This window comes from Chenopodium album, chromosome 27, assembly GCF_948465745.1.
Source record: "Chenopodium album chromosome 27, dcCheAlbu1.1, whole genome shotgun sequence".
NCBI classification, from domain to species: domain Eukaryota; kingdom Viridiplantae; phylum Streptophyta; class Magnoliopsida; order Caryophyllales; family Amaranthaceae; genus Chenopodium; species Chenopodium album.
In genome coordinates, this window is record NC_137860.1 from 30,575,474 (window position 1) to 30,602,542 (window position 27,069).

General features: G+C 33.6%; 4 protein-coding genes across 4 annotated transcripts; 1 reads left to right on the plus strand and 3 right to left on the minus strand.

The window, feature by feature from the left end:
• Nucleotides 1–123: 123 nt before the first annotated feature.
• Nucleotides 124–3,242, minus strand: LOC145618983 (deSI-like protein At4g17486). Its single transcript, XM_081673588.1, has 4 exons — nucleotides 2,975–3,242; nucleotides 1,873–2,140; nucleotides 1,067–1,354; nucleotides 124–661 (listed from the first exon to the last, which is right to left on the minus strand). The coding sequence occupies exons 2-4, from the start codon at nucleotides 2,081–2,083 to the stop codon at nucleotides 420–422; spliced, it is 741 nt and encodes a 246-aa protein (XP_081529714.1). The 5' UTR covers nucleotides 2,084–2,140; nucleotides 2,975–3,242; the 3' UTR covers nucleotides 124–419.
• Nucleotides 3,243–6,286: 3,044 nt separating this feature from the next.
• LOC145618982 (phenylacetaldehyde reductase-like) lies at nucleotides 6,287–8,090 on the minus strand. Its single transcript, XM_081673587.1, has 6 exons — nucleotides 7,961–8,090; nucleotides 7,676–7,845; nucleotides 7,165–7,362; nucleotides 6,904–7,069; nucleotides 6,586–6,772; nucleotides 6,287–6,465 (listed from the first exon to the last, which is right to left on the minus strand). Exons 1-6 carry the CDS (start codon nucleotides 8,088–8,090, stop codon nucleotides 6,321–6,323), a joined length of 996 nt encoding a protein of 331 aa, XP_081529713.1. The 3' UTR covers nucleotides 6,287–6,320.
• Nucleotides 8,091–8,447: 357 nt separating this feature from the next.
• LOC145620036 (pseudouridine kinase-like) lies at nucleotides 8,448–19,692 on the minus strand. Its single transcript, XM_081674691.1, has 16 exons — nucleotides 19,578–19,692; nucleotides 18,816–18,918; nucleotides 18,402–18,449; nucleotides 17,894–17,991; nucleotides 17,610–17,724; nucleotides 17,318–17,400; nucleotides 16,304–16,862; nucleotides 15,556–15,610; nucleotides 13,805–13,856; nucleotides 13,612–13,670; nucleotides 13,360–13,457; nucleotides 11,092–11,143; nucleotides 10,039–10,102; nucleotides 9,666–9,761; nucleotides 9,469–9,541; nucleotides 8,448–9,234 (listed from the first exon to the last, which is right to left on the minus strand). Exons 1-16 carry the CDS (start codon nucleotides 19,680–19,682, stop codon nucleotides 9,122–9,124), a joined length of 1,773 nt encoding a protein of 590 aa, XP_081530817.1. The 5' UTR covers nucleotides 19,683–19,692; the 3' UTR covers nucleotides 8,448–9,121.
• Nucleotides 19,693–20,734: 1,042 nt separating this feature from the next.
• On the plus strand, nucleotides 20,735–25,467 carry LOC145620984 (thioredoxin M3, chloroplastic-like). Its single transcript, XM_081675723.1, has 3 exons — nucleotides 20,735–20,854; nucleotides 23,102–23,344; nucleotides 24,792–25,467. Exons 2-3 carry the CDS (start codon nucleotides 23,122–23,124, stop codon nucleotides 25,109–25,111), a joined length of 543 nt encoding a protein of 180 aa, XP_081531849.1. The 5' UTR covers nucleotides 20,735–20,854; nucleotides 23,102–23,121; the 3' UTR covers nucleotides 25,112–25,467.
• The last annotated feature ends 1,602 nt before the right edge of the window (nucleotides 25,468–27,069 follow it).

Below are 27,069 nucleotides of genomic sequence, written 5' to 3' on the forward strand. Positions count from 1 at the left end.
ATGTCGAAAAACTTAAACATTTAATTGCTGAAGCTTAGAAATACTACCACTGCGTTTTTTTTTTCCCCCAACAAACAAGCCTTAGAAAATTATAAATAGCAACTGATCAAATTCTCAGGTACAGGATCCAACCAATTCAGAACAGTCCTTTACACGAATAAGATTGATGTTCGAGCTTAAAATAATTGAACTGATATGCAAGAACAAAAGCTTGATTTATGCATTAAAAAGCACTAACACCGAAACACACATTTGCAGGGACAACAATTACGCCCTCTAGAGCAGCTACTGTAATGGAATCAAAATGGCGAGAAAGCACATGTACACTCACCCCCTAAGATCTATGCACAATCAACGTAAATGATACTATTCACTAATGCCTCTAAATTCTCGAAGTAGTCGTACAAAAAAGGTACGTGTCAGTCTTCCTCTTCAAAAATCCCAGGTTTTGTCCTTCTTGACTCCCAAGATGGTAGACATCCCAAGTAGTGTGAATGTAAAAATAAGGAAGAAATTGATTCCTCCTTCTGAGACATTGAGAAGGATGAAAAGCAGCTAAAGGGTCGTAGGTGCTTCTTTTCGTTTTCATATACTTCGAGATGGGGTTCCGGAATTGTAGATGCCTTGAGACTTTCAGGAAGTATGCAGTTGCAGACTGAACCTATCATTATAAAAGTATTAGATTGATAAACGCTAATCCCATCACAAATGAGAGATCAAAACGATTGCGTTGAAATAAAGATCCCATAAACACAATGCAGGGGCGATCTCTCCAAATCACAGGATTAAGAAGTACTGACTAATGCTACAGGTAAAGCTACAGAATATCGATTATCTTATTTCTAATGATATTATATGTACAAATTTTGGATTTATATTGGTTATGCCATAGTCTAGAACAACATTTTAGATTTATTTGTTATAGTGAGACTATCATTCTTCATATCAATCAATATGCCAATTAAAAAGATGCATTTATCCAAGAAAACTTATGTCAGATAGTCGTGGTAGGGAGATGGGGGGACGGAAAAAAAAAAAAAAAAAGGCTAGGTACAAATCTACATACCTATTCTAGCAAGTCGATTAACCCATTTAGGGATCTTCTTTCCTGTTAATTTGTGACAGATATCGTCGCAGAAATGGTTGCAATTCTTGACGATCAAGTGATAGGTATCACCATGATAATTTCGTGATTGTTGCTCCATGAAATCTCTGACTTCACTAGGCTCTAGAGATGTTGTTCCCATGAATATCGCTTTTCTAAACTTGAAACCAGGGCATTGCCGAGGTTCAACCTCAAATACACCACTTGTGGGGAAGTCATGAGCACCAAAAGCATATTCCGAGCCATTAACTGTCAAACAAAAGAGATCAAATTTCAGCATCTAACTATTCAAAAGTAAATGACTATACATCAGCAAGCAAATCTGCGCTACCTGTGCTAACTGCTAATCATCTGGGAAAGACAGTTTAATGATCACTACAAGTGCAATTTCTTCCTACATAAATCTCTTTCTTTTGCTTATATTCCTGAAATAAATCTCTCAAAATCATGAAGCAACTATAGGAGACTTCCCCTTTCTTTTGCTTAGATTTGACACACTTGGATATTGTACCTAAGGCCTCTGAGCTCTATTACTGTATTACATCAGCTTTAATAGCTCTATTCTAAGATTGAAACATTGAAAGGTGAGCTCTATTAACATCAGCTTTATTAGCAAGAAACTCGCTAAATTTACAATTATCCTAAGATGAATATGTTCACTAACAAGTAACAAAATCTATCAAACTGGTTTCACAAAATCATAAATCGATACAAGTCTATAAAAAGATCAATCAATAAAGTTCCATTATAGTAGAAGAAAAGCTAACCTTCAACACCAGTGTGATATATACCAACTCCTGCCCAATACATGTAGCCATTGATTGGTGTTAAATCATAAACATTTAGGTAGACTGGAGCAAAGCCTGGACCGGTATCAGCTGACTTTATCTTGGGGAACATACAAAAACGAGAGGCAAATTTTCCTCTACTACGACTAGATTTACCACTCGAAGAGCCATTTTTGGATTCTCGTTTCATATTTCTATGAGGGTGAGAGCCTATGAAACGAGGAATTCCTTGATGAGTAGTTACAACCTGCAGGCATCACAGCTGCACAATCAAAAACACGCACACGCAGACGACAGAGGCACTATCTAACACAGATCAAGCAGACAGGCATTAAGAGCAATTGGGTTTTTTCTCCAGCTTATTGACTTACAAAACAAAGCTTGCATCAATTCACTAAATAATTACTTATTCATTTAATTGCTACTTGCACAATCATGTTGCACTAAAGATACTTCTTATTTTCAGCAATCTGTTTATCAATCTATCATATCATCAAAGATTTCAGTATACTTGCAAATCATACAGATCCTGAGAAACAAGATTTTTAAACACAATGCATATGCATCATCTGCTTCAGACAATAAAATATACAAGAATAACACAAAAGCTTCCTCATTTTTCATGAAAAAACATGATTTTGTACAAATTACAATGCTACATCTTGAATCAGCAGATTAACCCAAATAACCAGCAGATCCCAGAGATATTATTATTGGGAAACCAATTTCAGATCCCAGAAAGCAATATGCAGCTCTAACAAAAGCATATCAGCTTCAAAAATCCCAGAAAAAAATTTGCAAGAATAAAAAAAGAAATGTTCTTGAAATTACCCCCCAAAAATTCAGCATACTGCATCTAATTTTCTACAAAGCATGAACAATGCCAGTAAATAGAATTAATCTTTGCCAAAAAAAAAAAAACACTCAAATTCAAGATGAACCCATTTTCAAACCCCCAGAAATTAACATAACATGAATAAAAATATTCATTTTCCATGATATCATTGAAATTTGAACAAGAAAAGCAATTTCAACAAATACCCATTTGAAAAAATAAAAAATTAGAGAGACCCATATTTACCTTTTAATCAAGGAAGAACCACCATCAAAGTTGCAGAGAAATACCCGGTTCACCAACCTAGTGCAAACCCGCCATTTTTGTATCTTTTATAAACTCCCTGTTTTTTTCCCCTTATTTTTTTGGGATTTTCAGAGCTTAATTAATAAGCACCTGAGAGTGAAAGTTCCTGTGAATTAAAACCCACCCATTTTTCCTGACAAAAATGACTATATAAAATTAAAATCATAAAAAAAAATTACAAAAAAAAAAAAAAAAAAAAAGGCTGTTTTTAGCTTCTGCCCAAGAATTTCATCTCTTTAATCTTCTTTATTAAAGAAAGGTCCCCTCAACTAGGAAAAAGGAAACAACCCCATGAGAAAATAATATGATACATGTGTATGTCTTAATATAATGTTTCAATTTATATAGTATGATAAGATAAGAAAAATACAAAAGAAAACCCCTCTATATTATTTTTATTCTACTACAGCACATTTATATGGATTTTTCCTAACTATCTTCCTTGGATGATTCCTTGGACAAAATAATGTCCTCTTCCTAAAATGTTAATAGATAATTAACTGTAGTGTGATGGAAACTTCTAATAGTAGAACTTCTTTATCTCATGGAATTTTACTTATTTTCCTACTTATTCGGCTTCTTACCGTTTGTCTCATTTTATGTTGGAGTTTTCTTATATAATCGTGTCATTTTCTGTTTATCTAAAATAATTTTTAAATAATTATTATTATTCTAGCGTAATTATTTAAGAGACAAAGAAACATATGTTATAGGCTTAAGTTTCTCTAATTGATGTTCTAATTGTATTATGAAATGAAACCTTATAAGACTTGTGTATGGTCGCATTCTTCTCTAAGTATTTTATTTAATTGAAAACAATGAAGTGTTTCTCCGCTACAAGAAATGTAGCTTTCATCACTTAATTATAGATAATCAATAATCAACTTGTTGGAAAATTTTAGAAACCACAACTAGTCAACTACTATACCAACGAAATTTTATTGGTCACAAAGTATTTTGTACTCTATTAGTTATGTATGAGCAAGCATTTTGGAGCTAAGAGTGTGGCTTAAATTTGATTTATACTGTTATACCAAGCTCACTTGTAGAATATTTTCTTTAATACGAACCTTCATCTTACCACAAACACAAAAAAAATAAATAAAAAATGACCATTAAAGAACTAGAATTTGTTATATATGCCCGGGTGTACCATACACCCAACTAACTTAAGGTTAGTTTTTGCTCTTTATCAATATACCTATACTAAAGGCGAAACCGAAAATGACACTTGTCATAACCTGATTAAAAATTTTCCCTCCAAAAGGTCTTTTTTTTTTTAATTTTTTTTTTCAAAGCTTTTTAGAGAAGTATTTATTTAATACTTTTTTTTTTTTGAGGACTATTTAATTTAATACTTACTTTACAATAATATATATTTTTTTTCCTATTTGGCAAATACATTCATTTTTACACATTCAACAAAGATTTATATATTTATTTATTTTATGATGGGAACAAAGTCATATAATACAATAATGTAATATTATCTATAGCTTTGTAATGTAATCCATGGTTATTTTTATTAATCGTGCATGCATTTCTTCCTCTGTTTTCTTTAAAGATTCAAAAAAATTTTATAGAACTTTCATCCTATTTTGCAATTTGATACGAGTATTATTTTTTAATAGTAAAATAATTGTATTAAATTAATGATAATTATTGAAATTACCGTGCATGGCACGGGATCTAACCTAGTTTGATGATAAAAGGAAAAAACAATCATCAAAATGAGACACACATACTCATGGGTGTACGGTACACCCAGGCGTATATAACCCTCTACTCCGTATTATTTACAGTATTGAATTAAAATAGTTAATCTGAAATCTTTTGCAGATCTTTACCTATTAATTTATCAGAATTTTTAAGTGTGCAATTCCCTAGGGAATTTCAACAAGAAGTTGGTCAATCTTCAAACTTGGTAAATGACATAGGATTTGAGTAAATACAGAGTTAGTAATAATTAAAGTCGGCAGCAAAAGCAAGCAATGGTAATTGGTAAGGACAAAAAGCATTGGAGCTTAAGCTTTTTTGTCTGATTTGCTTCTAATTCTCTTTGATTTTACTTGATTATGCTTTTCATGATTGATTTCACTTTCCTATAATGTCGCTCTTGCTTAAACTATTAGAGTGGGCTCAATATATATATATATACTACCTCCGTTACAGGTTATGTGCAACGATTTGACATAAAGCAGAGAGGGAAAATGTCTAATCGTTGCACATAACCTGTAACGGAGGTAGTATATATATATATATATATATATATATATATATATATATATATATATACTCATTATAGTATGTTAATAATAAATTAATAATGTTAGGTGCAAAAGAAAGTTGCAAATCATTATGCAACTAAATTATTGTCAAAAATTTGAGTTTTCATATTATCCACTAAAAAACGAAAACAAATAATGGAGCTATAAAGCTATTAATATCATTAATATGAAATTATTCATTTTTGGCTAATTAGCTAATATAACATAGCTTTACATCTTGTAAGAATTTGAATAGAATACGATGAACGTACAGCTAGAATTAAAAGTATTTATAAAATAGAAGAAATTAGAAGGAAAATTATCAAGAAGTATTTAATAAACATTCATAGTAAGTCGCCAAACCTTTATTGTTAGACGTGTTTGGTTATGATAGATGTGCGCGAAAAAAGAAGTTTAACTAATTTAAACTCTAATGAGACTATTGAGAGAGGTTTGAGCTCAATAAACTAAATTTACAAACGCTAGCTATACAAGCTTTTTGGAAGATCAATTTGTCTGTAATGGATACAGGAAAATCTTGTAAAGTCGAAGTAAAGAAAGAAAGAAAAACAATTACTTCAGCCGCAAAAGGATAGAACCATGTTGATGCCAGAATTCGACTTGTAACATGAAAAGATTTAATTCTCATTGATTACATAGGGAAAATCTTAAGGAACAAAGGGAGTATAATTTGTAGTATTTTAATATGAAAAATAGTGAGTAGTATGAGAAAGCTACGTGATAATCACTATGCTATATAAATTACAAGAATCAATAAAATATGTTCCTACTTTCCAATGGTTCAATATAGTAGTAATAATTGCTAGGAGAAAAATGCTTCAGGCAACATGTTTATAGACATCATAGTAGATGATCATAGATTCATAGCCACCAGACAGTAATTCTATAAATCACAACATACAAGCATTTTCTTCATAGTTGCAGAAACTAAACATAGAGTTAAGAATATATAGTATCAAACAAGTTTGTAGAAAAACAAAAGAAAGGAAGAAAAAATATCAAACACTAATGTTGAACTTCTCCTTTAAGCACTCAACAGTTTCCCTGAGAGCAACTTTTAAGGGAATGAACTCAATGCCTAAGGTCTTGGCTTTGTCCTGCGAAATCTTGTAACTCGCCGCAAGTGGCTGGTCATCATCGCACCTAGAAAAAAGATTTGAAAGGTATCATAGAACAAGTACATAATAGTTACAATATGAACTATAACCAAAGACGTTCAGACAACAGATTCAGAAAAATAAATCAAGGAAAGCATGTACTTACTTGTCAGGAAGTTTGAGACTCGGGTAAAGCTCATGCAATATTTTGACAATTTCTGAGAAATGTGCAACAGTTTCACTCAGTATGTACCTTCCATTTGCAGAAGGGATCTCAAAGGCACGAATATGTGCTTCGGCTACATCTTTTACATGAACCCACCCAAAACTTGAATTTGGATAGGTTTCTGACCCTAAAATCAGCTCAATAATTAGAAACAGTCTGATGTTTTAATCAAAGGTCTCACAACATGCACCAAATAAGCACCAGGACGCGATACTTAATACTTTGTAAGAGAGCTAAGGAACTAGTTATTGATCATACCGTTAATCAAGTTAATAATATAGTAAAATGTTGTAGCATTAACTGTTGGCTGCAACAATGGGCCTATTACACCAGCAGGGTTTACTGAAATCAGATTGATGCCATTCACTTTGGCGAATTTCCACGCAGCATCCTCAGCTAAGGTTTTTGAGAGACTGTAACACTCCTGCATACGACGATTATGAAAGTACAATCGTATAACCTCAGCTCCTAGCTAATTATATACCCATGTAACTTGAAAAGGAACAAAATTATGCCTACCCCTTTTCTGCCCTTGCAGCCTTCTGGAGACGAAAACCATGTTTCATCAACCACTGTCTCATTGGTTAGAGTTCTTCCATTGTGTACAACTGCTGCAGTTGAAGATGTGAAAATCACTCGCTTGACAGATGAACGGGTTTTTACACATGAGGCAAGAACATTAAGTGTTCCCTTCACAGCAGGTTCAATCACTTCTTCCTGAAATATCCGAAAATACAAAGATGAAGCAGATGTCTGATTATTACAACTTACCGGGAGTACAACATCTCATGTGACACTAAGTATTGTACATAAATACTCGAAATGTGCAACACTTTACATAATTACATACAAATGAGCCAGTTTAGAACCAGCCCTGTATCAGTTATAACCTAAACTAACAGAGCAAAAGTGGACTTCTGTGTTATGTAATCACAGCATTTAAACTAACAGCGAACAACTAGTGAAATTGGTGGATCTGTTCTGAATCTAGGAAACAGAAGGGTTTAAAGGGACTAGTTGAACTAGGAACCTCAGGATTTGTTGAAAAGAGTATAAGCGGAGTTGCAGTGTGGAAAACACCATCACATCCATTAATAGCAGAATCGAAGGAACCTTCTTCCAAGAGATCTGCTTCAAACAAGTGAAGCCTCTTTTCAGCACCATCCATTGCAAGCAAGTGCTCCTTTTGTGTCGGATCATCTGTATGTTCAATAACATAAGAACCAAAAATAACAGGAGGATATATGAGCTTAACGCTACAATGAAAATTCAAGTAAATAAAACACACACATAGCCAGAAAGAGGAGAAACATACTTAGGTTACGAACAGTGGCATTGACTTGATAACCTCGTTGGAGCAAAAGCTTGACAATCCAAGAAGCAATAAAACCTGAAGCACCAGTCACACAAACTCTCTTTCCTTCTCCATTCATAACTTTTTCCATTCAGATCAATTTACGTACTCCTTGTCTTGCTTGCGAGTTTTAAGGTTTGATTGCTTGATTTTCAACTCCTTATTACTTGTTTATTTAACTAATTTCTCTTACTTTATATCGAAACAATTAAGAGAACTGTTAGTCTGAGCTTTTATCATACAAACCAATGACTGAATTGAGTGCTGGTAGACCGAAACTACTAGTATAGTGGTTAAATAATACATTTGTTTAACAAATTCTTTATACGAAGTATATAATTCCTCTATCATCAGTCTTTGTTTAAGGGTTGTGGGAACTCAAGAATCAAGATGCTTTGTGCTTCATCGTTTTGTTACTGCTCAGCCAACTACCTCAATTTTAAACAATATCCTCGTTTACTTTCGAAACCATAGGACTTAAAAGTATGTTTAAGTCGTTACGACCCATTTGGCAGTCCGTTATAAATAGCATCAATGATTATGAAATTTAGTTTAGTTTGACAAGCAAAGTGACATCCAAATATCCATAATAATGCAATCTCATCCCAAACTAGTGTTCTTCATGAATGTCTGTTATCACTCTATATCACTCCTAAATGGTACTAAACAGTCACAAAAATTTGTGAAGAAAAATGGATAATTTGAGGTGAACTAACACTACCATGGAAATATACTTTGATGTTTCTTAGACATTAATACTTATTCTAATTCATCCTCATTACCATCATTTATTACTGTCAACCAAACAGGCCATTAGAGGAGTAAAAGCATGTAGCTCCTTTATTAACAAGTTTCGGTTTTGCAGAGAATCAGGGATAGTAGTACTAGTAATCTAGTATGAAGAATCAGTTTCTCATAAGCTGTAACAAAAAATTAATTCAAACACACTCTACACCTATACTTCCTATACATCTATTTACAGAACAGCAGGAAACTAGATTTGAAACTAAACCAGATAAAATTCCCTAATTTTTGCGTTCTCTATTTAGTACTCCGTAATCAGCAGCAGAAGATTTTAAAAAGTAATAAATAAAAGAAAGTTGTTCACTGCATTGAGACAATTCAAGTTTCATGTTCTGAAGGTACATCCTCTTCTTGTTCTCGTTCAGCAGGACCTTCAATTGCAGCAACACCGCCTCCATTAGGGTGTGGGGTTCTTTTGAGAATCTGATTCACTGCTCAAGAACCAAAGAAGAGAGTGAGAAGGTAAAAGATAAATGCATAGTACTAACTTGGAGAACACATAATGGAAAGACAAAATTCAAGTAGAAGAGAGTGAAAACCAGTAACGCACTGATAAATTGAATATTGTTCTTATTATAATATAAAATGAAATATGTAGTACTGTCTAATAATGCCCAATGGAAGTGGATATTAGAAAATAAAAGGAAGAATGCCCAATCACGCACCTGGTTCAAAAATGTTGACAAGGATTTTCTTTAAAAATTGGAGTTCTGCTTGGTGCACGGATACAAATTTAGCCTGCAAGTCCATAAAACTTGTTAGTAACAGTTACTCAACATTTGGTAAGTAGTAAGCTAGCCAAATGAGTCCGTTTCTGTTTGCTGTAAAGAAGAACGTATTATGTCTAATAAAATTAACTTACCATTTCACCATACAGAAGTCCCACAATTTGATCAAGTTTAACTTGATGTCTCAAGAGAAAAGGACGCAGGTGGTTCATGTACAGCTGTGTTGCTCCCTGTCATAGAAAACAGATAATAAGAACAACTTGCATAGCACTTAAATGAGTGAAATCCAACTGGCCCTAATAGACACCACCAACCCCCACCCCATTTCCTCAAAATATCTACTTGCAGTCCACACAACCACCAACAAGCTCTTGGCTTGGTGGTTGGAGGTGGAACCTAGAGCACGGAAAAGTTTGTTAAAACTGAGGCAATACATATATATTTCTTTCCTCAATAAAGTGAATACGCACATGTGAAGCAAGTAAAATGCCATGACATGAAGCTTACATTGGTTGATGGAAGTTGAAGCCAAACAAGAAAAGCAAACTTCATATGGTAGTATAGGGGGAACCTGACAATAAGCGACAACGAACTTTCAGTTTTCAAAAATCTAAATTGAGAAGTAAGAGTGAATACTTGTACATACAAATGAAGTGCAAAAGGCAAAAGTCAGCAGATAATGAAAAACCATAAAGAATCTACCCAAATGACCTAACACATCTAATCTATATATATGTATTCAAGCTCTCTTCACCAATAAGGTGACAGCTTGGTTGAAGGATTGTAATTTGGTTGGGTAAAAAAATTACTTCTGCAATGTATATTGAGGTTGAGGGAAAATCAATTTCTAAATAATTAACACAGTGTAAAAGCATCAAGGTAAAAACCTTATTTATCATAAAAAATTTCTGAATCATTTTCCCCAATTAAAAATACAATCCCAACCCCCCAATTGACTTTGTAAATCACAAATTGATATAAGAAAAGGATCATTATAAAACCATCTTGCAACACTGACACACTAGAAGTTCATCACGAACTATACACTATACATCATCCATGTGTTTCAAGAGATCACCTAAGGGAGATTCACCTTTTCATTTCCTCCCTTTTTTTTTTTATACTTATATTGTGTTGTGCGTGGTGGTGATGGTGGTGGCCTAGTGGGTGTTCTTATCCCATTTTTCTATCTCTCCCTAGACACTAGCCCGGCCTTCAAGTGAGCATGACTCCACTCAAGCATATCTTTGTGATCAAGTATGATATTAAATTCTGGGGGAGATGGGACCCACTTTGGCAAGAGATTGAAGAATATCTGAAATCTTTATTAGATATTTAATGCAACTATGCAAGTACTCCAAGAATTGCCAAATCCTTTCATTCTTCAACATCTCATATACAAAAATTAGACAAAAAACAACAATGATAGCATGACACATGAAAGCACGGGAAGAAAAAAAAAAGGACGAGAGAAGTTCTTGATCTTTGCAAATCTAATCAGGAGGAATCTGCTGAGAGCTTAATAGTTACGAAATACCAAGTAAAGGATAAGAAAGGTACCAATAGACGAGCTTGTCAGTGATCATTTCAGCAACAGTAAATGACCCATATGCTGCATATACAGAAGAGCTGTTGTTAATAAATAAAGATAAAAAATGCTGTAGACAATGGGACAAACTAAGGAAGCTACAAAAGTCTAAAGTAGAAAAGTGATCAGCAATTTTCTTAGAATTAAAATGCCAAAGAGTTTAAATCCCCTACAAGCTTGACATTAGGAGTAGAATAAATCACGTGGTAAATAACCATGTTTCTTTGAAGTCAATTTATGTTTCTAACTCAGCAGTGCTTATTATTATTCCCTAGAAATGAACCATGATAGCTCCAATCATTTGTCCTTTTAGCAAGCAATTTTCTAGAATTATTTAGCGATCTTTGTTTAAAAGATAAGTTGACAAGCGCACATGTTCACAACTATTTGTTTCACTTAAGAGTAACAGAGACAACTGCAAGTTAAAGATCCTTGCAATACAACTGTAGGTGAGATACAATTAAATTAGTCTCCTTAACAGCTTCACAAATCAAAACTATCATAAGAGGGTAACAAGAAGCTAACAAGGACTCAGTCCACTTATCAGTTATCACAATTAGGTGACCAGTTTACCTACATGATTAACTTGCAACATTGAGCCATTGACCATATCCAGCCATCTAAATTGCTTTAAGATTCAAGATGTAAATTAAACAGGACCATAATTTAATTTAGTACTAATCAACGTATTGAAGAATGATAGTCGGAAAACAAAGAGCTAAATCCAGCAGAGACTTAACCAACAGTGAGATAGGGAAGAAGATTCAGGTAACAGAAGCACCCATGGTACATTTTGAAGTAAGTTATTGGTTGATTAATGCTCAAAATTTCAAAATTTTCTAAACAAATGATAAAAAGGCAGTCCAATAAACCAATACACCAATACACCAATACCAAGAGAAACAAATCACACCATCAATGTGATATTTGATTAAGGAAAAGCCTCTTCCCAAAAACTAATTTTTAAATAAACTTATGTTCCGCATGCCTTATGAGAGCAACCTAGGAATTTGCCTGCAATTTTTAAAAGTCCCAAGCTATTAGCCATTGGAGCTGAAACTGGAAATTTGTTTAGGGCAAGCTAATTTATTGACAAAAAGTTGGCAAAAAGAGTAATCATGGTGGTCAACCATCATTGACAAGTAGGACTCATCTAAAAAGCAAGCTAGTAGCTTATCACTGGGATACAAACTAGTAGAAAGAAAAATAATTTGAAATCCTAGGTGTCATGACAAGCTAAATTGACAATTAGTTTCTCATTGGCAATGAACAAAGAGCAACTTCTGGTGAGCTATAAGAATATCTCTAATTCTAATTGCCAAATATGTTTGCCATGCCACGAAAGGTTTGAAGCTACTAAAATGAGTCCTGTAATTTACTTTATGATTTTAATTGTAACAAATAAGTTAGTAGCTTAAAACTTCGGATAATTGCACATTTGCAATCAAGTCCCATACTACACCATTGAAGATATTATAAAATGATGTCGTTTGGCACTTTGGCTTGCCACGTCAAATTTTCAAACTACAAACCTTCAAGCTACAAGAACTCCCAATGACTGGCCACAACACCATTAAGCTTGCATGTATTCCTTCAATTCCTTTTTTTTTCCCCCATAGCTTGAAGCTTTATTGAGCTAAATTTGCTTGCAAGTTAATTTATATCCTCTCCAACAATAAACTTGTAGCTACAACTAACACATAAATTGTCCAGATTGCAATGATTGGTGTAAAGTTGATTGCAATTTTTGTTAAGGTAGTAGTAGCACAACCATTGGAGAACCAAACATTAGCCCACAAGTGGTTGTAACTCAATAAAGCTACAAGCTTGGAAAAATTAAATGAAAAAAAAAAGCAACACTCCATAAGCGGGAAGGGTTAAGCCAACCTACAACTCTACAAGGTATTCCTTATAGCCAACTATTGTAAAAGCTTGTAGCTTGAAAGCATTGTAGTTTAAAAATACAATATGGCAACCCATGTTGTATACATTGTTTATATAACTATCGGAGATGTTCTTAGCTTCCACTCTAAATTTCAATAACATGAACTAAATAATGGAAAACAAGGTCGAAAACTAATACATTATCACATGAAACTAAACAATAATACGAACTAAACAATGGAAAACAAAGTCGTAAACAATAGAAACCAAAATTCCTTACCAAACACAACATCACTTGAAATTAAATTTTTTAAAAAAATGAAAAAACAATAAGCAAGAGATATAATATTGCTAACCTGCCCAGTAAATAAGACACTTTCGTTGTTCTTCAGGATCTTCCCTTTCAATTGCTTTAAAAGTAGTATAAACAGGCAATACCACCCCCACTGAACAGCTGAAATCAGCAATATAAACATAACCCAACAAAATGAAATCAAAATTTTATGCAAATCCAAACTAATTATATAAAAATTTCACAAAAATAACAAATTTACAAACTTTATTAAATTGATCAAAATTCTGGGAAATCATATAACATAATATCATACCATGCAGTTCGAACAACCACATTCGAACCAGTTGGACTGAGTAGCAATCGCAAACCAACCTACAATTAACCATTTATAGAATTTCAATGCTAAATCATGATACATTTTTCTGAATGATTTTCCAAAAAGTTAACAAAAATATGAAACCCTAGATTAAAAATCGCCAACAATGATATAAAGAAGAGAGAGAAACCTCGAGTGGGTTGACTGATCCAGGGAACGCCATTATCGAATTGATGAAAATGCTTCAAAAATCAAAATTGTTTGGAATTAACGAAGGAATTGTAGGGATTTAACTTGTAAAATTATGTTTGTCACTTCCTTCTAATTTTGACTGAAGAAAAAGGTTTTTTTTTTATTTTTATTTATTTTTTTTTATTACAGTATGTTTTAACAAAAATTAAGGATGATTTTCTTTAAAAAAAAAAATTAAAATTAAAAAAAAACTTAGGATGATTATTTATGAGTAGCATCTTACTTTTAGGCTGTCTAAAACTAACTAAAACTCTAAACTTGTACAAGTACGTGTTTAATGAGTACTCAAAAAAAAAAAAAAAAAAAAAAAAAAAAAAAAAAAAAAAGAGGTTTCCTACCCTCAAAGTATTCTAGTGAAAATTCTTTAAAAAAAAAAAAGTATTCTAGTGAAAATTGAGCGTATTCATATTTCGTAATTAGCGAGAATTCAAATAAGTGTTGTGACTGATTAAGGGCCTGTTCTCTTTAAATTATTTGCGGTTCAGTCAGTTCTTAATTTCCTTCTCACATAAAATATTTTGTTTAGTTCAGCTCAGTTCAATCAATCAGAACAGACCTAAGTATGAAAAATGTTTATTATGTTAACGTGTGATTGCCGGGTATAAAAAAGTGTTTACAAGATACGAAGTAGATAGTTATCATATTCATAAAGTTTTTGAATTATTGTAGTAGACAATGATTATCAATTAGGTTTAAGAGTATCAGGGATCACTTTTAATTGGAAATTATAATTTTTAGGGAGGGGAAGCATGAAAAGTTGTAAAAGTATGTACATACATGATACATATACACTTTGTATTATTGAATACACGTAAAGAGGGTACTATGCGGTATTTGTATTCTTTTTAATTGAGAGGTCATTTATTTAAGGGAATTGAGAGGTCATTTAGATGCACTTTTTTTTTTTTACAAATTTTCAAAATATCACGGAATCTAAGGAGAAAGACAAGGGTAAAATTTGTTGATTTGTGCTTTGGAAGTACATACTTCAAAATTTAATAGGTAGATAATAATTTGCCCGTATGAGAATATATAATGATGTATGCAACTCTTCTTTTTAGCTTCGGTTTTTTTTGGAATTAAATGATGATCAGCGATAGTAGAAAATTTAAACCATCATAACACGAAGCATACAATATCAACATCAATATAGCATGACCTTTGAGGCTTTGAGAAGTCTCAGACTACCAGGCATTCCCAATGATGAATTGGGTGACAATTCTGACAAAGTTGTGCCATGCTATATTACAAGGCAAGATTCCATCAAAAATAGAAGTACATTGATTAGATTGCAAGTTTTGTAAACCGCTTATGAATTTTTCTCCCGGTTACCTTACACAGTTACACTGTAATTACAAGCTTAAGCGAATGGGGAAAGGAAGAAAAGCAACAGTATATCACACTCCCTTCGGACCTAAACAATAGGCCACATCTAAGGCCGTCCCAAATTAACAGACCACTTAAATTAGCCCAGTAAAATTGTCATAACTCATAATCCTAATGTATCAAAATCTCATGTACATTAACCAAACCTTTCCCAGCCCTAGTACCTACCTGCATGGAGGTTTTACCAAATCCATGCCCTGATCTCATGCCAAAAGACTTAAGTGGCTTGCAACATTGAAATTTTCTATCTCAAATCTGTTGGAACTCGTTAAACAATGGATCACTCATCTCTGAGAGTTTCACAGCATCGATTCCTGGAACACAACTTTAGCAGCTTTGTATACTGCACCTGCATCATCTGTATTAGCAGATATACACCAGTTACAGAGATATGCATCAACGTTTTCACAAAGGCACAATAATAATTAAGGCAACAGAAAAATAGAAAAAATCAGTGTAAGATCATCATTTATAATTTTCCACAAAAACTTCAAGATGCAAGATTACACGAGAACTTGTGTTTAGTTAATTTGGTCATGTAAGACTATTCATTTGAAACTGTGATCGTATGACTACTGATAAAAAGATAATACATTCCTCATAAAATCAGAAAATTTTAGCCCACACAAAAAGCCATTGTAATAAGTTAATAAGTTTCATATTTAATGTTCAGAACAAGCTTGAAAGACAAAATCAGAATGTAACCTAGTTATTAAAAACATTAATGCCGAGAGCAAGATTAATAAACAAAGGTCAAATATAACATGAGAACAGAGAACCCCAGCCATCTTAGAAAGAGGAACTAGGGAAAAGAAGAAAAAGTCTTAAACCAAAATTTCTACGATCTAAGAGAAAAGTTGCAAAAAATTCTGTTTATCTTTATATATTTCTGACTTCATGTTTGACAAATCTAAAATTGGTGAGTAAAAAAAAGAAAGAAGTGGTCAGAGGGACCCCCAGACTTCCTCTATATGTCACTCTACAAAACAGAAAAATTGAGTTCAGGGTGGTGGGAGTTAGATGGACAGGTTAGTTCGTCAGTGGCTCGTACCTGCAACTGCTGTTAAATTGTAGATATCGGGCACATTGGCTTTCACTTCAATGGCTACCTTAGCAGCAGCAACACCAACAGCTACACTCTGCATGACATCCAAACCTGCACATAATGATGCAAGCACCCCACCAACTAAACAATCTCCAGCACCACTAACTCTCCCAACTGTTGCAGGAAGTGCAGGAAAATGCATTGCAAATAGCCGAGAACCTCCTTTATAAGGCGTAGACCAAAAGTATTGATGTGTAGAGCATCTACTGTTCACCATATCAAATATTTCTCTCTTTCCATTAAAAATTTTTGTGCTCTTCAAGCATTCTCTTAAACCTGAAGGCCCACTTCCAGAACATAGGAATGCACCATCAGGTCCAAGCGTCACTAGCACATACTTGATACCTTTTTGCAGCAAAACTATAATTGCAGGTTTTAGCTCCTTGAACAAGGACTCTACGGAAGTCTTGTTTTGATCCCTCTGGATAGGGCTAAATCGATTTTCGTTAGACAAAGAATTTGCCATTGCAACTAGTTCATGCTCATTGGGAGAAGCAAAAGTAATCTGTAAAAAGGATAAACCTGTTCAAATCAAGGTACTAGAACATGAACGTATGTAATTTGTAGGACAACTGATTACCATGGGACAAAATTCTGGTTATAATCAAAGAATACACACAATTATTGCCAACATTGAAGAAACAAAAAACAACAACAACAAATCCTTAGTCCCAATTGATAAAGTCGGCATTGAAGAAGCAATATAAGAAAAAGACATTCCTTGGCAGAGGGTAGCATGACAGAAATTATAAGATCCTTTAATTAGTGACCACATCTTGTTTCAGTAGCATATTGATTTAAGAAGCATCATTTCAAAGTTAGACGACTAAGATCTAGAGTTTTGATGTCCACCACTATTTTAATCAAGCAGTATATTTGTATCTGGTTTAAATTCCATATCATACAGCGTCCTATTCAATGTCAACTAACTGTATTAGACAAAAGATATTTTATACTCACATAGTTAGCAATCGCAGCAACTCTTTTGGATTTTGCAACTGAAACAGGCTCAAACCATACTGGAACATCAAAATCAGCAGCCACTGAAATGTAGAGTTCACATAAGCTTGAGGTAAATAAGATGCTGAAACAACCATCGAGGATAAATCATGCTAAAGAAGGGTCGGGAGGTGAGGATGTACACTGCCTTAACCTTAAGTAGTCAAGAATCCAAAATAAAAAAAATATTTAGAAGCTCACTACCCTGCCATAAGTTCAAATAAGATGATGCAAAGGAGAAAGGTAGACTTACTTCTACAAGAAGCCTCCAGAGCGTCAGGGTTCAAATTAGCATCAACCATCATCAAGGGAGCAGAATGTACAATGGACTTGAATTGCTGGATCCACTGAGGAGTAACACACCTTTCCTGAATTTTATGTGTTAAGACGCTTTAGCCCATAAGACCCTTGATATAGCAAAGTTCCAAATAGAAAATAGAGTACTTCAAGGGCATAGTTAATAATGTAACTTAGCAAAGCCATGTCAGAACAGGACATACATATATCAAGGTACAAATGATGAATACTCTCACTCACAATTGATTCAACACTAGCAACACCTGATGTCAAATCTCCATTAACGTCAAACATGTTGCATACAGAAGCAGTTGTAATGTCCAGGCCTCGTTGTATACCTATTCAATGAGATCATACATAGTACAAGGGGTCAAGGAGTAAGTTGGAATAAAAAAAACTATACATCCTAGGTTTCCAAGGATGCTTCTATATAGGTGATGAAGATTAGTGATTATGCCCAATGGCTGTGACACAGGCAGACATAATTTTCTGAAGAGTGTTGAATACCACGTGGCTTCACTACTTTCTAATGTAATAAAAAATTCAAATGTATTGCAAGAATTGCCCGCTACTTGTTTGTCGCAAAGTAGTATTTCAGCCAACAAATTTCGAAACAAGGGCCAAGAGAAAGGCTATTTTTCAAAACCCTGCCCATGACAACAGCCTCATGAGACTATGAAAGGCACTAGTAGCATCTCTAAATCTCTAATACTATGATAAGGTACATATTTGATGCTTAGAATCTTACCTTCCGTCGGTAACCCTGCAGATCTCCATTGTTCCAACAACAAGTCTCCTGTTTAGCAAATAAACAATGTCATTTTTGGCATAATCTGACATATTAGATTCTATAAGAACTTGATTAATTAATATGATAAATCATGACCCATTAACACACTAACAAGCTATAATCTAGCTTTTTGACAAGCAGAAGTGCCATTGGAACTAAGTACTAAATTTTGTGCTCTTTAAAGATAATTAGACAGCATATATGGTCAATTTGAGATTTGGTAGAGCCAAAATTTTGTAGAAACTTGGCCTCTGTTGTTAAAAAAAACACAACCAACTGCATACAGTCATTTAGCATAATGCAAGAAATGCCATCAGATTATAGCACAATTGAAATCATCAAGTTGCAACATCATACAAATAGAAAAAGCACCTGCCAGGTCACATCCCAGAGCACTGATCATGAACGATTCTGTTCCGAGCTTTAGCAGGCACTCGGCAATATTTCTTGCTACACCTCCAAGCATAAATTCAATCTGCACATAATTTAAAATATACTTAAGAACTCGCCTTTCATTCACTTCAGTTCAACCAATTTCAAAAACACTAATAATTCCTCTTACTAACAAGATACATATTAAGGCAGTTGAATTCGACTACGAATCGACAACAGTCTTTCTTATTCACAATTCAGCTACTCAAAGTGCTCATTCTTGATAGTCCATATTATAAACAAAAAATTAATTACTAACAATTAATACAATCCAGCCTTTGCAGTGAAGTTCAGCTTTCACAATTCATACAATCAATTAGTTTTAAGAATCAGCAAACTCATCAGCTTAAAGCATGATTTATGAATTGTAAAAACTAATATTCGTTCCAAATATATATCACCTAAATCATCCAAAACTGGAAAAGATAAACAAGAGATTTATAATCATTATACTTCATTACCCAATAAATCATCCCAACCCCACCAAAATTAAAGCCTGAAAATTGTGGCAACTCAAGCAATTATCACAAATTTCTGACAAAACTAACTTATTTTTATAATAATTAGAAAAAATTCACACATTATACAATTCAGAAAAAATGAAATTTCAAAACCCAATTCCATAATTAGAATTTAAATAATAATAATAATAAATAAATAAATAAATAAATAAATAAAAAAACAACAACAACAACAACAAACCTTGCCAGGTGTGGTAGTTTTGGCAGTAGCAGGAATTGAAGCAGTAGCATGAATATCAAACACCATCCCTCCGATTATAACTGGCATTGTCTTTGATTTCTTCATCTCTTCTTCCCCCTTCTATTAACAATGGAGTACTCTTTAGTGTCTTTTACAACCCGGTTATATTAAACAGATAATTTATTTGATTATTTTTTTCCAACCCAGTTTACCCTTTCGGGGCGTTTGGATTGTGGGAATGGAAGTTTGGGGATTAAAAGGTGGGAATGAGATTAAGAATTAATTGATGGGAATAAATGAAAATATGTCAATACCTTGTTTGGATGGTGGGTGGGAATATATAGAGAATAAATAACAATTTTACCAAAATACCCTTACTTAAATTATTATTTCATTCTTTCATTAATGGCATAAATGTCATTTTTCCCCAATTCTCATTTCCATCCATTTATTACCTACCCTCTCTAGGTAAGAGCAACTCCAATGACAAGCTAATTTGACAATTAGCTTGCCATGCCACATAAGTTTTTAAGCTAATTATCATTTTAGCTACTTTTTGCTCCAATGGCTAGCTATTAGCTTAGTAGTAGGTGTTGGATAAAAAATACATGGAAATAGCTTAATTGGTGCAATGAACATTTTATTTTGGAAAGTTTAATTCTCAAGCAAATTAGCTTGGCAAAGCTAATTTGCTTGGCCAAGCTAATTGAATTTTCTAGCTCCAATGGTCAAGCTAGTAGCTAGGGAATTATTGAAATTGCAAGCAAGTCCCTAGCTACAACCATTGGAGTTGCTCTAATAAAATGGTGGGAATTCACCCCTAAATAATCCCATTCCCAAACCCCATTTTATTCTCATTCCACCAAACAAACATGGCTTATTTTCTCAATTGGGATTAAAATTCACAATCCCACCCTCAATTCCCACTTGCCAAACACCCCCTTTAAGTTAATTCGAATTCGAAATCAGTTTTGAGATTAGGTTTCAGTTCCCTCCCGATAATTGTTACGAACACGTGACCCCTCCTAGTCCGGTAGTCCACTAGTCCCTACTTACAGTTTTAATCACTACTGCACCAATTGGTAAATGAGAAAATAGAGAAAATATATTATTTTTCATTTTATTGGCTGAAAAGACAAATCTAACCCTTTGAGAAACTTGTATTTACCCTGTACTGAATTACAGTATTACTGATTAATGCAAAATCAATTTTTTTTTTTAAAGACAAATTATCAGTCACCAGCAACACCAAACTCCAGTTGTCTGCAGCATCAACGGTAAGTTATTATTTTCTTCTGTTGATTACTTATGATCCACGTTTAATCGTTAATTTAGTGTGCTGTCATACCATTTTTCGTGATTAATTATGCATGTATATAATGAACTCTTATTTCAAAATTTTGATGAAGTTTAGGGTTGTTGATTAAGATTTTGTGCAAATTTCTTGACTAATACGTTGTGTGATTGGTTTGTTTTTTTAGAATTTAGGTGATTTGTTGGGTTTGATCTTGGAATTGTTCATATATAGCAGTAAATTCTGGATTTTTCTTATTTTACTCGTTGATTTGGAGAAAAGAGTGGAAATTTTGAAGTGGTTGATTTCATTTTATACTCATTTTAAGATTTCTTGATCTTGGATATTTGGAATTACTGGTTAATTATTGAACCTGGAGGTTAGAGAAAATGGGTGATTGACAAAACTGAGATAGCTAATTTAGCTGATCAATTGAAGTTAATTATGTGTTGTTTGCCTTAAGATCCTCAAGATCTAGTTGTATAGAAACGAGTCGTGAATCGCGACTCTGTGTAAAATGTAGGGAATTTCAGATCAATTATTGGCATTGGTCTGAAGATTAGAATGGGTGTTTAGATTTTTTGAAGATTTTTTAAACATTGTTGCCTGTTTAAGAGATTGAGTAGCAATATTACTTAGATTATGGTTCATGGCCCTGATTAGGAGCAATGTATTTGGGGTGAACTGATTGCCCATGAAATCCCTGAAGATACTAGAATGGATGGTTGGTCTTTTTCTTGTCGTTGTGGATCACCTCCACAAGTTATGTTTGATTGAGTCAGTCGGGGTTGTGATGTGGTTCTTGTTATTTTGAATGTGCAAGTGTATTTATGGGGGCCTTTGGGGGAAGGGTGGGGGTAATTCTGAGGGGTTTCTTGAGGTAAATGGTTCTATAGGATTATTTGAAGCCATTACGCTTATTTATCTAAAGGAGGAAGATACCTCTATGGGTGTTTATCTGGGGTAGCAGGAAGAGCTGCATATATGGTTAATTTATGTTGAACATTTGGCTCAATGTGCTCATTTCCTCATTCTAGGTATGTGTACTTATCAATGATATTATTAGTGAGGGAATTATGACTTTTACGGGAAGGTTTGAAGTTATGATTGCAAATCTTCTTGTCATTGGATGTATATTCTAGCATTAGTGTATGAGGCTTTTGTTTAGATCCAGTGCTTTAAGTAATTTTCTAAAAACACTTCAGGATATAATGTGGATTGAAAAACCATTCATAAAGAACAATCTGAATCTGAAAGCAGTGAGGAAATTAAAGGGATATAGTTGCTGAACATTAATGGAAAAATAAAGGATGGTTAAGGACTCTTGGAAACATAGGGTCACAAATGATTTTAATTCACTGGATATCCTCAAAGGATGAAGCTATGGTGATTTTTTTTTTTTTTTTTTTTTTTTTTTTTTTTTTTTTTTGTGTGTGTGTGTGTGTGTGTGTGTGTGTGCAAAGATGTGTAGTTAACTTAGTACTAGGCACCTTGCTCTTGAGCTTGATAGTCAGTAAAACTTCCATAGAGCCTTGAATAGTTAGGAATCAACTTTGAAATTAGGGGTGTGAGTGAATAAAACCCTGTTTCTGTGGTAGGAGTTTGAAGGAAATTTGGACATTTGGTTATTGGGATGGGAGTTTGGGACCAAATAAGTTGTATGAGTGTGTCGTTGATCCCAAAGTGATACGGAAGGCTTCGATGTCTGGGAAGTGGGAACTAGTCATGAACTTTGAATAAAAAGGCGTGGGGCAGTAGCTTGTATGTCTGCATTGTTGAAGCTGTTACTGGAATACATCATTTATTAGTGCAAATGTGCAACAAAGAAGTGATGAATGGTCTATATATGTTTGAAAACTAGGTTGGTTTTTGTGACCTGGGAAAAACCTAATTATGTTTCCTAGACTAATACTTGGATTCGAGTATGTTGATAATGAGGCTGATGAGCTTTAGAAATACAAATACAATTTTGATGACTTAAAGCTCAGAGTCAGAACTATAGAAGAAAATTTTGGATTTTCAGGTTAAAAAGAATTCTTGGATTATTTGATAATATCTGTGTCAATTATTTTTACTGTGATCTAGTGTAACTTTTTTTGGCAAGTTTAAAATTGATGCCTCATATAGTCATAAGTAAGGTTTGATCTATGATTTGTGCTATTTTTGTCGTTTCGTTTTTTGATACTATTGCAGACTTTAATCTGGAATAACAATTAACCGTATTTTTCAGGATTGATCAGCTTTTTCTAAATGGCATCAGCAGCCTCTATAGCCTTTATGCCATATTCAGATTCCTGCAAAGGTATCCAGCTACAAAAGAGCAGGTTTCCAATCGCACATGAAAGTCAGGGAGCGTGTCTCCTGCCAGCCTTGTCTTTCCTCTCTCTACACCGTCGAAATCACCAGCGAAATCACATAGGGCCTCTCAGAGCTACACGACGTCCTCCAGTAGTCTGTGCCCGCCACCCCAAGAGTAAGTACTTATTCCATATATCTCTCATCTACTGCTATGTTTTCCTATATCATCCTTAATTCGACTACAAGTTAAAGCTTTTAGCTACTCCCTGCACCCCACTTGGATGCCTTTGTTGTCTTTTTGTGGAGTTTAAAGATCACAGTTGGCCATTGGCCCATTGCTGTAATTTTATCTTTAAACGTGTCATTATTCAGAGTTAATGTTATTAATACAACATATGTTGTATATAGCAAATCAATGGTTAAAACTTGGACCAAAAAATTAGGCAGCTGAGGACTAAGGACATTTATCTGGGATGCTTGGAATATTACATTGGGCTTGCAGTAACATATTAGGCTTATCTGAGCTGAGTGCAATATTTGGAAACCGATGAATTTTTGTTCATTTGTTCACAGTATATTTATATTTGTCACACCCTTAATTTAAAGGAAAGCTATAAGGTCTTAGTATCGTCTGTGCTTCTGACTTTATAGAGTTCAATGCTGTCAACCGGTGTTTGTAGTCTTTGGACCTTGGTAGAATTAGGATACCTGCTGTAGTCTTATCTCAACATATGTCAATCTTAGTTCTTAGGTGCCTCTTAGCCTAGGAGCCATGGGCAACAATTCACAATTGTTTGTTCTTGCTGAGCAGTTTGCCTCTAGGCATGCAGAGCAAGATTATGTAGAATTTAATGGATTGATTGATGCTTAAAAATTTCAACACCAAAGCAGAAAGTGATATAGGGGCCTGGCAAAACTGACCTGACCCATTTATGAAACTGAATAGCTTGGTGTTGGTGTGACTCGAAATTGAGCTGACCCGAAATCAATTTGTTTCCATACTAAGCTAGCTGTCCACAAACCCCAAATGTAACCTAGTTTAACCCCAAGTTGAATGCTGGCTTAGCCAAAAAGCTTTTTTCTTGAATGGAGTTAATAGGTATCTGAATTTAACGACCCATTTTTGAAGATGAAGCCTCAAGAAGTTCCTACCACATTTGGACTCAAGTGAGTTTTCTGAGTAATCGACTGAAAGTACATGCACAGATTAACATAAATGCTGCTTTTGGCACATTATTCCAACTAAAGATTAACTGGATGTGCTATGTAAATAAAACCTCTTTGACTGGCTTCATCTGTTAGACCTTGTTTGAGAGCTTCATTCTCATGAGTTTATCTCTACTTCACTGTAAGTAGGCTAAGGTTTGTCAGCAAGTGTTAAGATTTAAAATATAGTAATATTTCTGCTGAACTCGATTTAAAATTGACCGACATAAATTGGTAGAATGGTAGGCATTTAGTGGACAATTTCATGGTTCGCCATGCTGAATTGTTTCTTTGCACATTTGCTTCCAATGGTTTGCTGCGTTGTATGCTGTGAAGCTCATGCCAACCCTAGACTTGTTGCATACACTGATGTGGTTGACATTTCATGTTTGTTCATTCGAATGTATGTGGTGCAGCTACAACAGTAACACAGAAGTCATGGGACAAACTAGTTTTGAAAAATGAATCTCCAGTTCTTGTTGAGTTCTACGCAAGTTGGTGCGGGCCCTGTCAGATGGTTCACCGAGTTATCGATGAAATTGCTGTGGAATACAAGGGGAGACTCGATTGCTTCATACTCAACACGGACAATGATTTGGAAATTGCAGAAGAACATGATATTAAAGCTGTTCCAGTGGTTCTTCTGTTCAAAAATGGAAAGAAACACGATAGTGTCATCGGCACCATGCCAAAGGAATTCTACGTGGCTGCCATTGAGAAAATGTTGGCTTCTTAACTTCTGAAGAAAATTTGAACATCCTTTTGGTGATGTTCATGAAATTTTAGGCATTAACCTGTATACATTATACAATAGGTGTATTGTATAATGTATACAACACGCATTTAATCGTATAAAAGTCGACTTTGCAAAGGAGTGAGCGAGTTACCAAGATTGTTGTATATTATACACCCATTGTATAAAAGACTTAAATGTTCACATGATTAGTGTAGCGATGTGGGATTAAAGTTGTCAATTTGTTCATGCCCAATTGGGCCAATTCCTTCATACTGTGAATATTATTCCAGTCTTGGTAGACTCAATAATTTTTTTATTTTTTGATGGAAGTAGACTGTATAAATTTGTTCCTTCATGTATTGAATATATTTATTTATTTATTTATTCTGTGAAAAATAAGCTGTAAATCACCTTTCCCACAATTACTTGCATATTATAATCGATAGGTAGGATTATTATCCGCGTATCGGCCAAAGATGAGATTATTAGAATAATTTTTTCCTTGTTTCCTGTATTAATTTATTTTTAAGGAGAATTGGGTCTTATGTTAGTTGTTCAGTAGGCTAAGGTAGTTAAAATTTATAAATATCTGAAAGGCTAAAAGTAGTTTAATACTCTAAAGTAGTTAAAATATCTAATAGCATAAAAGTAATTTAATACCCAAAGGTAGAAATCATTTGTTAAGCAATCAACATTACATGCTCTTTTGCCATTAAATAAAATTTCTTTTTGTCCTAGCTAGGTCACAAAAACACCAATTTTATGATTTAATTTAGAAGGTACATTTTTAATGGAATTAAAGTTCTAAACATGAGTGTATTATGAATAATATAATGATAGAAAAGCTACCTTTCCATTATTATAACTTCCAATTATCTTGATGCTAATTAGCCATTAACTAACATTAAAAAAATAATTAAATAAATTAGCCATTGATTAATCTTCTAGATCTCTGCCATCCTGGCAACATACTGGACTACTACGTAGATATTATATAGAGGAATAAAATTATGCGTTGAATCTTATCTTAAACATACTTTAATTAATTTTTTTTTATTATTATTTTTAACAGCTAGATTGAATATTCATTAATCATTAATTTTGTGTGTTGTCCATATTTTTCCAACAAGACCTTTATGATATTAGAACGGCCAATTCTTGACGTCAGTAGCCGTTTTGGTAGATCAAGATTTTTTGACTATTCAGAAATTTGTAGAAAATCAAGAGTATTAAGATATCATGTGGATCACTTATTAATTTGACCTAAATCGACATTGTTCACACGACACACATTAATACACACTAATAAGAGTAAGAATTAATAAATAACGACGTGATGGGCTATAGATTTATAGTCATTATGTTATTGTCCATAATCTAATTGATTGAGTCGAGCTAATAAAACAAACCATACTTTGAATAGGTATCAAAGTCTCACAATATTCTGATACTTTAATTTAGTCATAAGAAGTTTGAAATTTATTTTTATTCATGTATTTCCTTCGTTTTTTTTTAAGTATTATACTTATCAAATACAATTTTTTTTGTTAAAGTTTAATAATATGGTTGGAGTACTTTATACCTCTCTTCCTTTGTGCCAAATTACCAATTTGAGAAATTCTCAACTAAGGACTTTAAGGGCCATGTTTACCTAAATCCATGAATATTTTAATATCTATTTTTAATTTTTTTTTTTTTTTTTGGTACACTTAATTCAATAACTGATCTCATAAATCTTTTTGTATTGAAGCCAGTAGTCCAAGTATGGCTTAAGCTTAGGTCACCGCAATTAATTTCTAAATTTGACACAGTACTATTTTGTTGACTTTTCAGTCAAAATGGGAGTATTGTATTGTTGATTGTTGACTAGTGTTAATCCTTGGCATTACTGAAAGCATCGGTCTTCATTTTTCGTTCAATTACTGCTCCGTAGTCCCTACGTTCCAAATTAATTGTTA

What these genes read in the sequence shown, in the direction of transcription:
- LOC145618983 (XM_081673588.1), bottom strand. Translation starts at nt 2,083, where the DNA reads ATGAAACGAGAATCCAAAAATGGCTCTTCGAGTGGTAAATCTAGTCGT. An exon ending in ATATCACACTGGTGTTGAAG is followed by an intron (nt 1,355 to 1,872) that starts GTTAGCTTTTCT and finishes TTTGTTTGACAG; the next exon opens with TTAATGGCTCGGAATATGCT. An exon ending in TAATCGACTTGCTAGAATAG is followed by an intron (nt 662 to 1,066) that starts GTATGTAGATTT and finishes TTATAATGATAG; the next exon opens with GTTCAGTCTGCAACTGCATA.
- LOC145618982 (XM_081673587.1), bottom strand. Translation starts at nt 8,090, where the DNA reads ATGGAAAAAGTTATGAATGGAGAAGGAAAGAGAGTTTGTGTGACTGGT. An exon ending in TGCCACTGTTCGTAACCTAA is followed by an intron (nt 7,846 to 7,960) that starts GTATGTTTCTCC and finishes TTGAACATACAG; the next exon opens with ATGATCCGACACAAAAGGAG. An exon ending in GCTGCAAGGGCAGAAAAGGG is followed by an intron (nt 7,070 to 7,164) that starts GTAGGCATAATT and finishes CGTCGTATGCAG; the next exon opens with GAGTGTTACAGTCTCTCAAA.
- LOC145620036 (XM_081674691.1), bottom strand. Translation starts at nt 19,682, where the DNA reads ATGAAGAAATCAAAGACAATGCCAGTTATAATCGGAGGGATGGTGTTT. An exon ending in TCTGGGATGTGACCTGGCAG is followed by an intron (nt 18,450 to 18,815) that starts GTGCTTTTTCTA and finishes TTTGCTAAACAG; the next exon opens with GAGACTTGTTGTTGGAACAA. An exon ending in ACTGACAAGCTCGTCTATTG is followed by an intron (nt 10,103 to 11,091) that starts GTACCTTTCTTA and finishes GCTTATTGTCAG; the next exon opens with GTTCCCCCTATACTACCATA.
- LOC145620984 (XM_081675723.1), top strand. Translation starts at nt 23,122, where the DNA reads ATGGCATCAGCAGCCTCTATAGCCTTTATGCCATATTCAGATTCCTGC. An exon ending in CTGTGCCCGCCACCCCAAGA is followed by an intron (nt 23,345 to 24,791) that starts GTAAGTACTTAT and finishes TATGTGGTGCAG; the next exon opens with CTACAACAGTAACACAGAAG.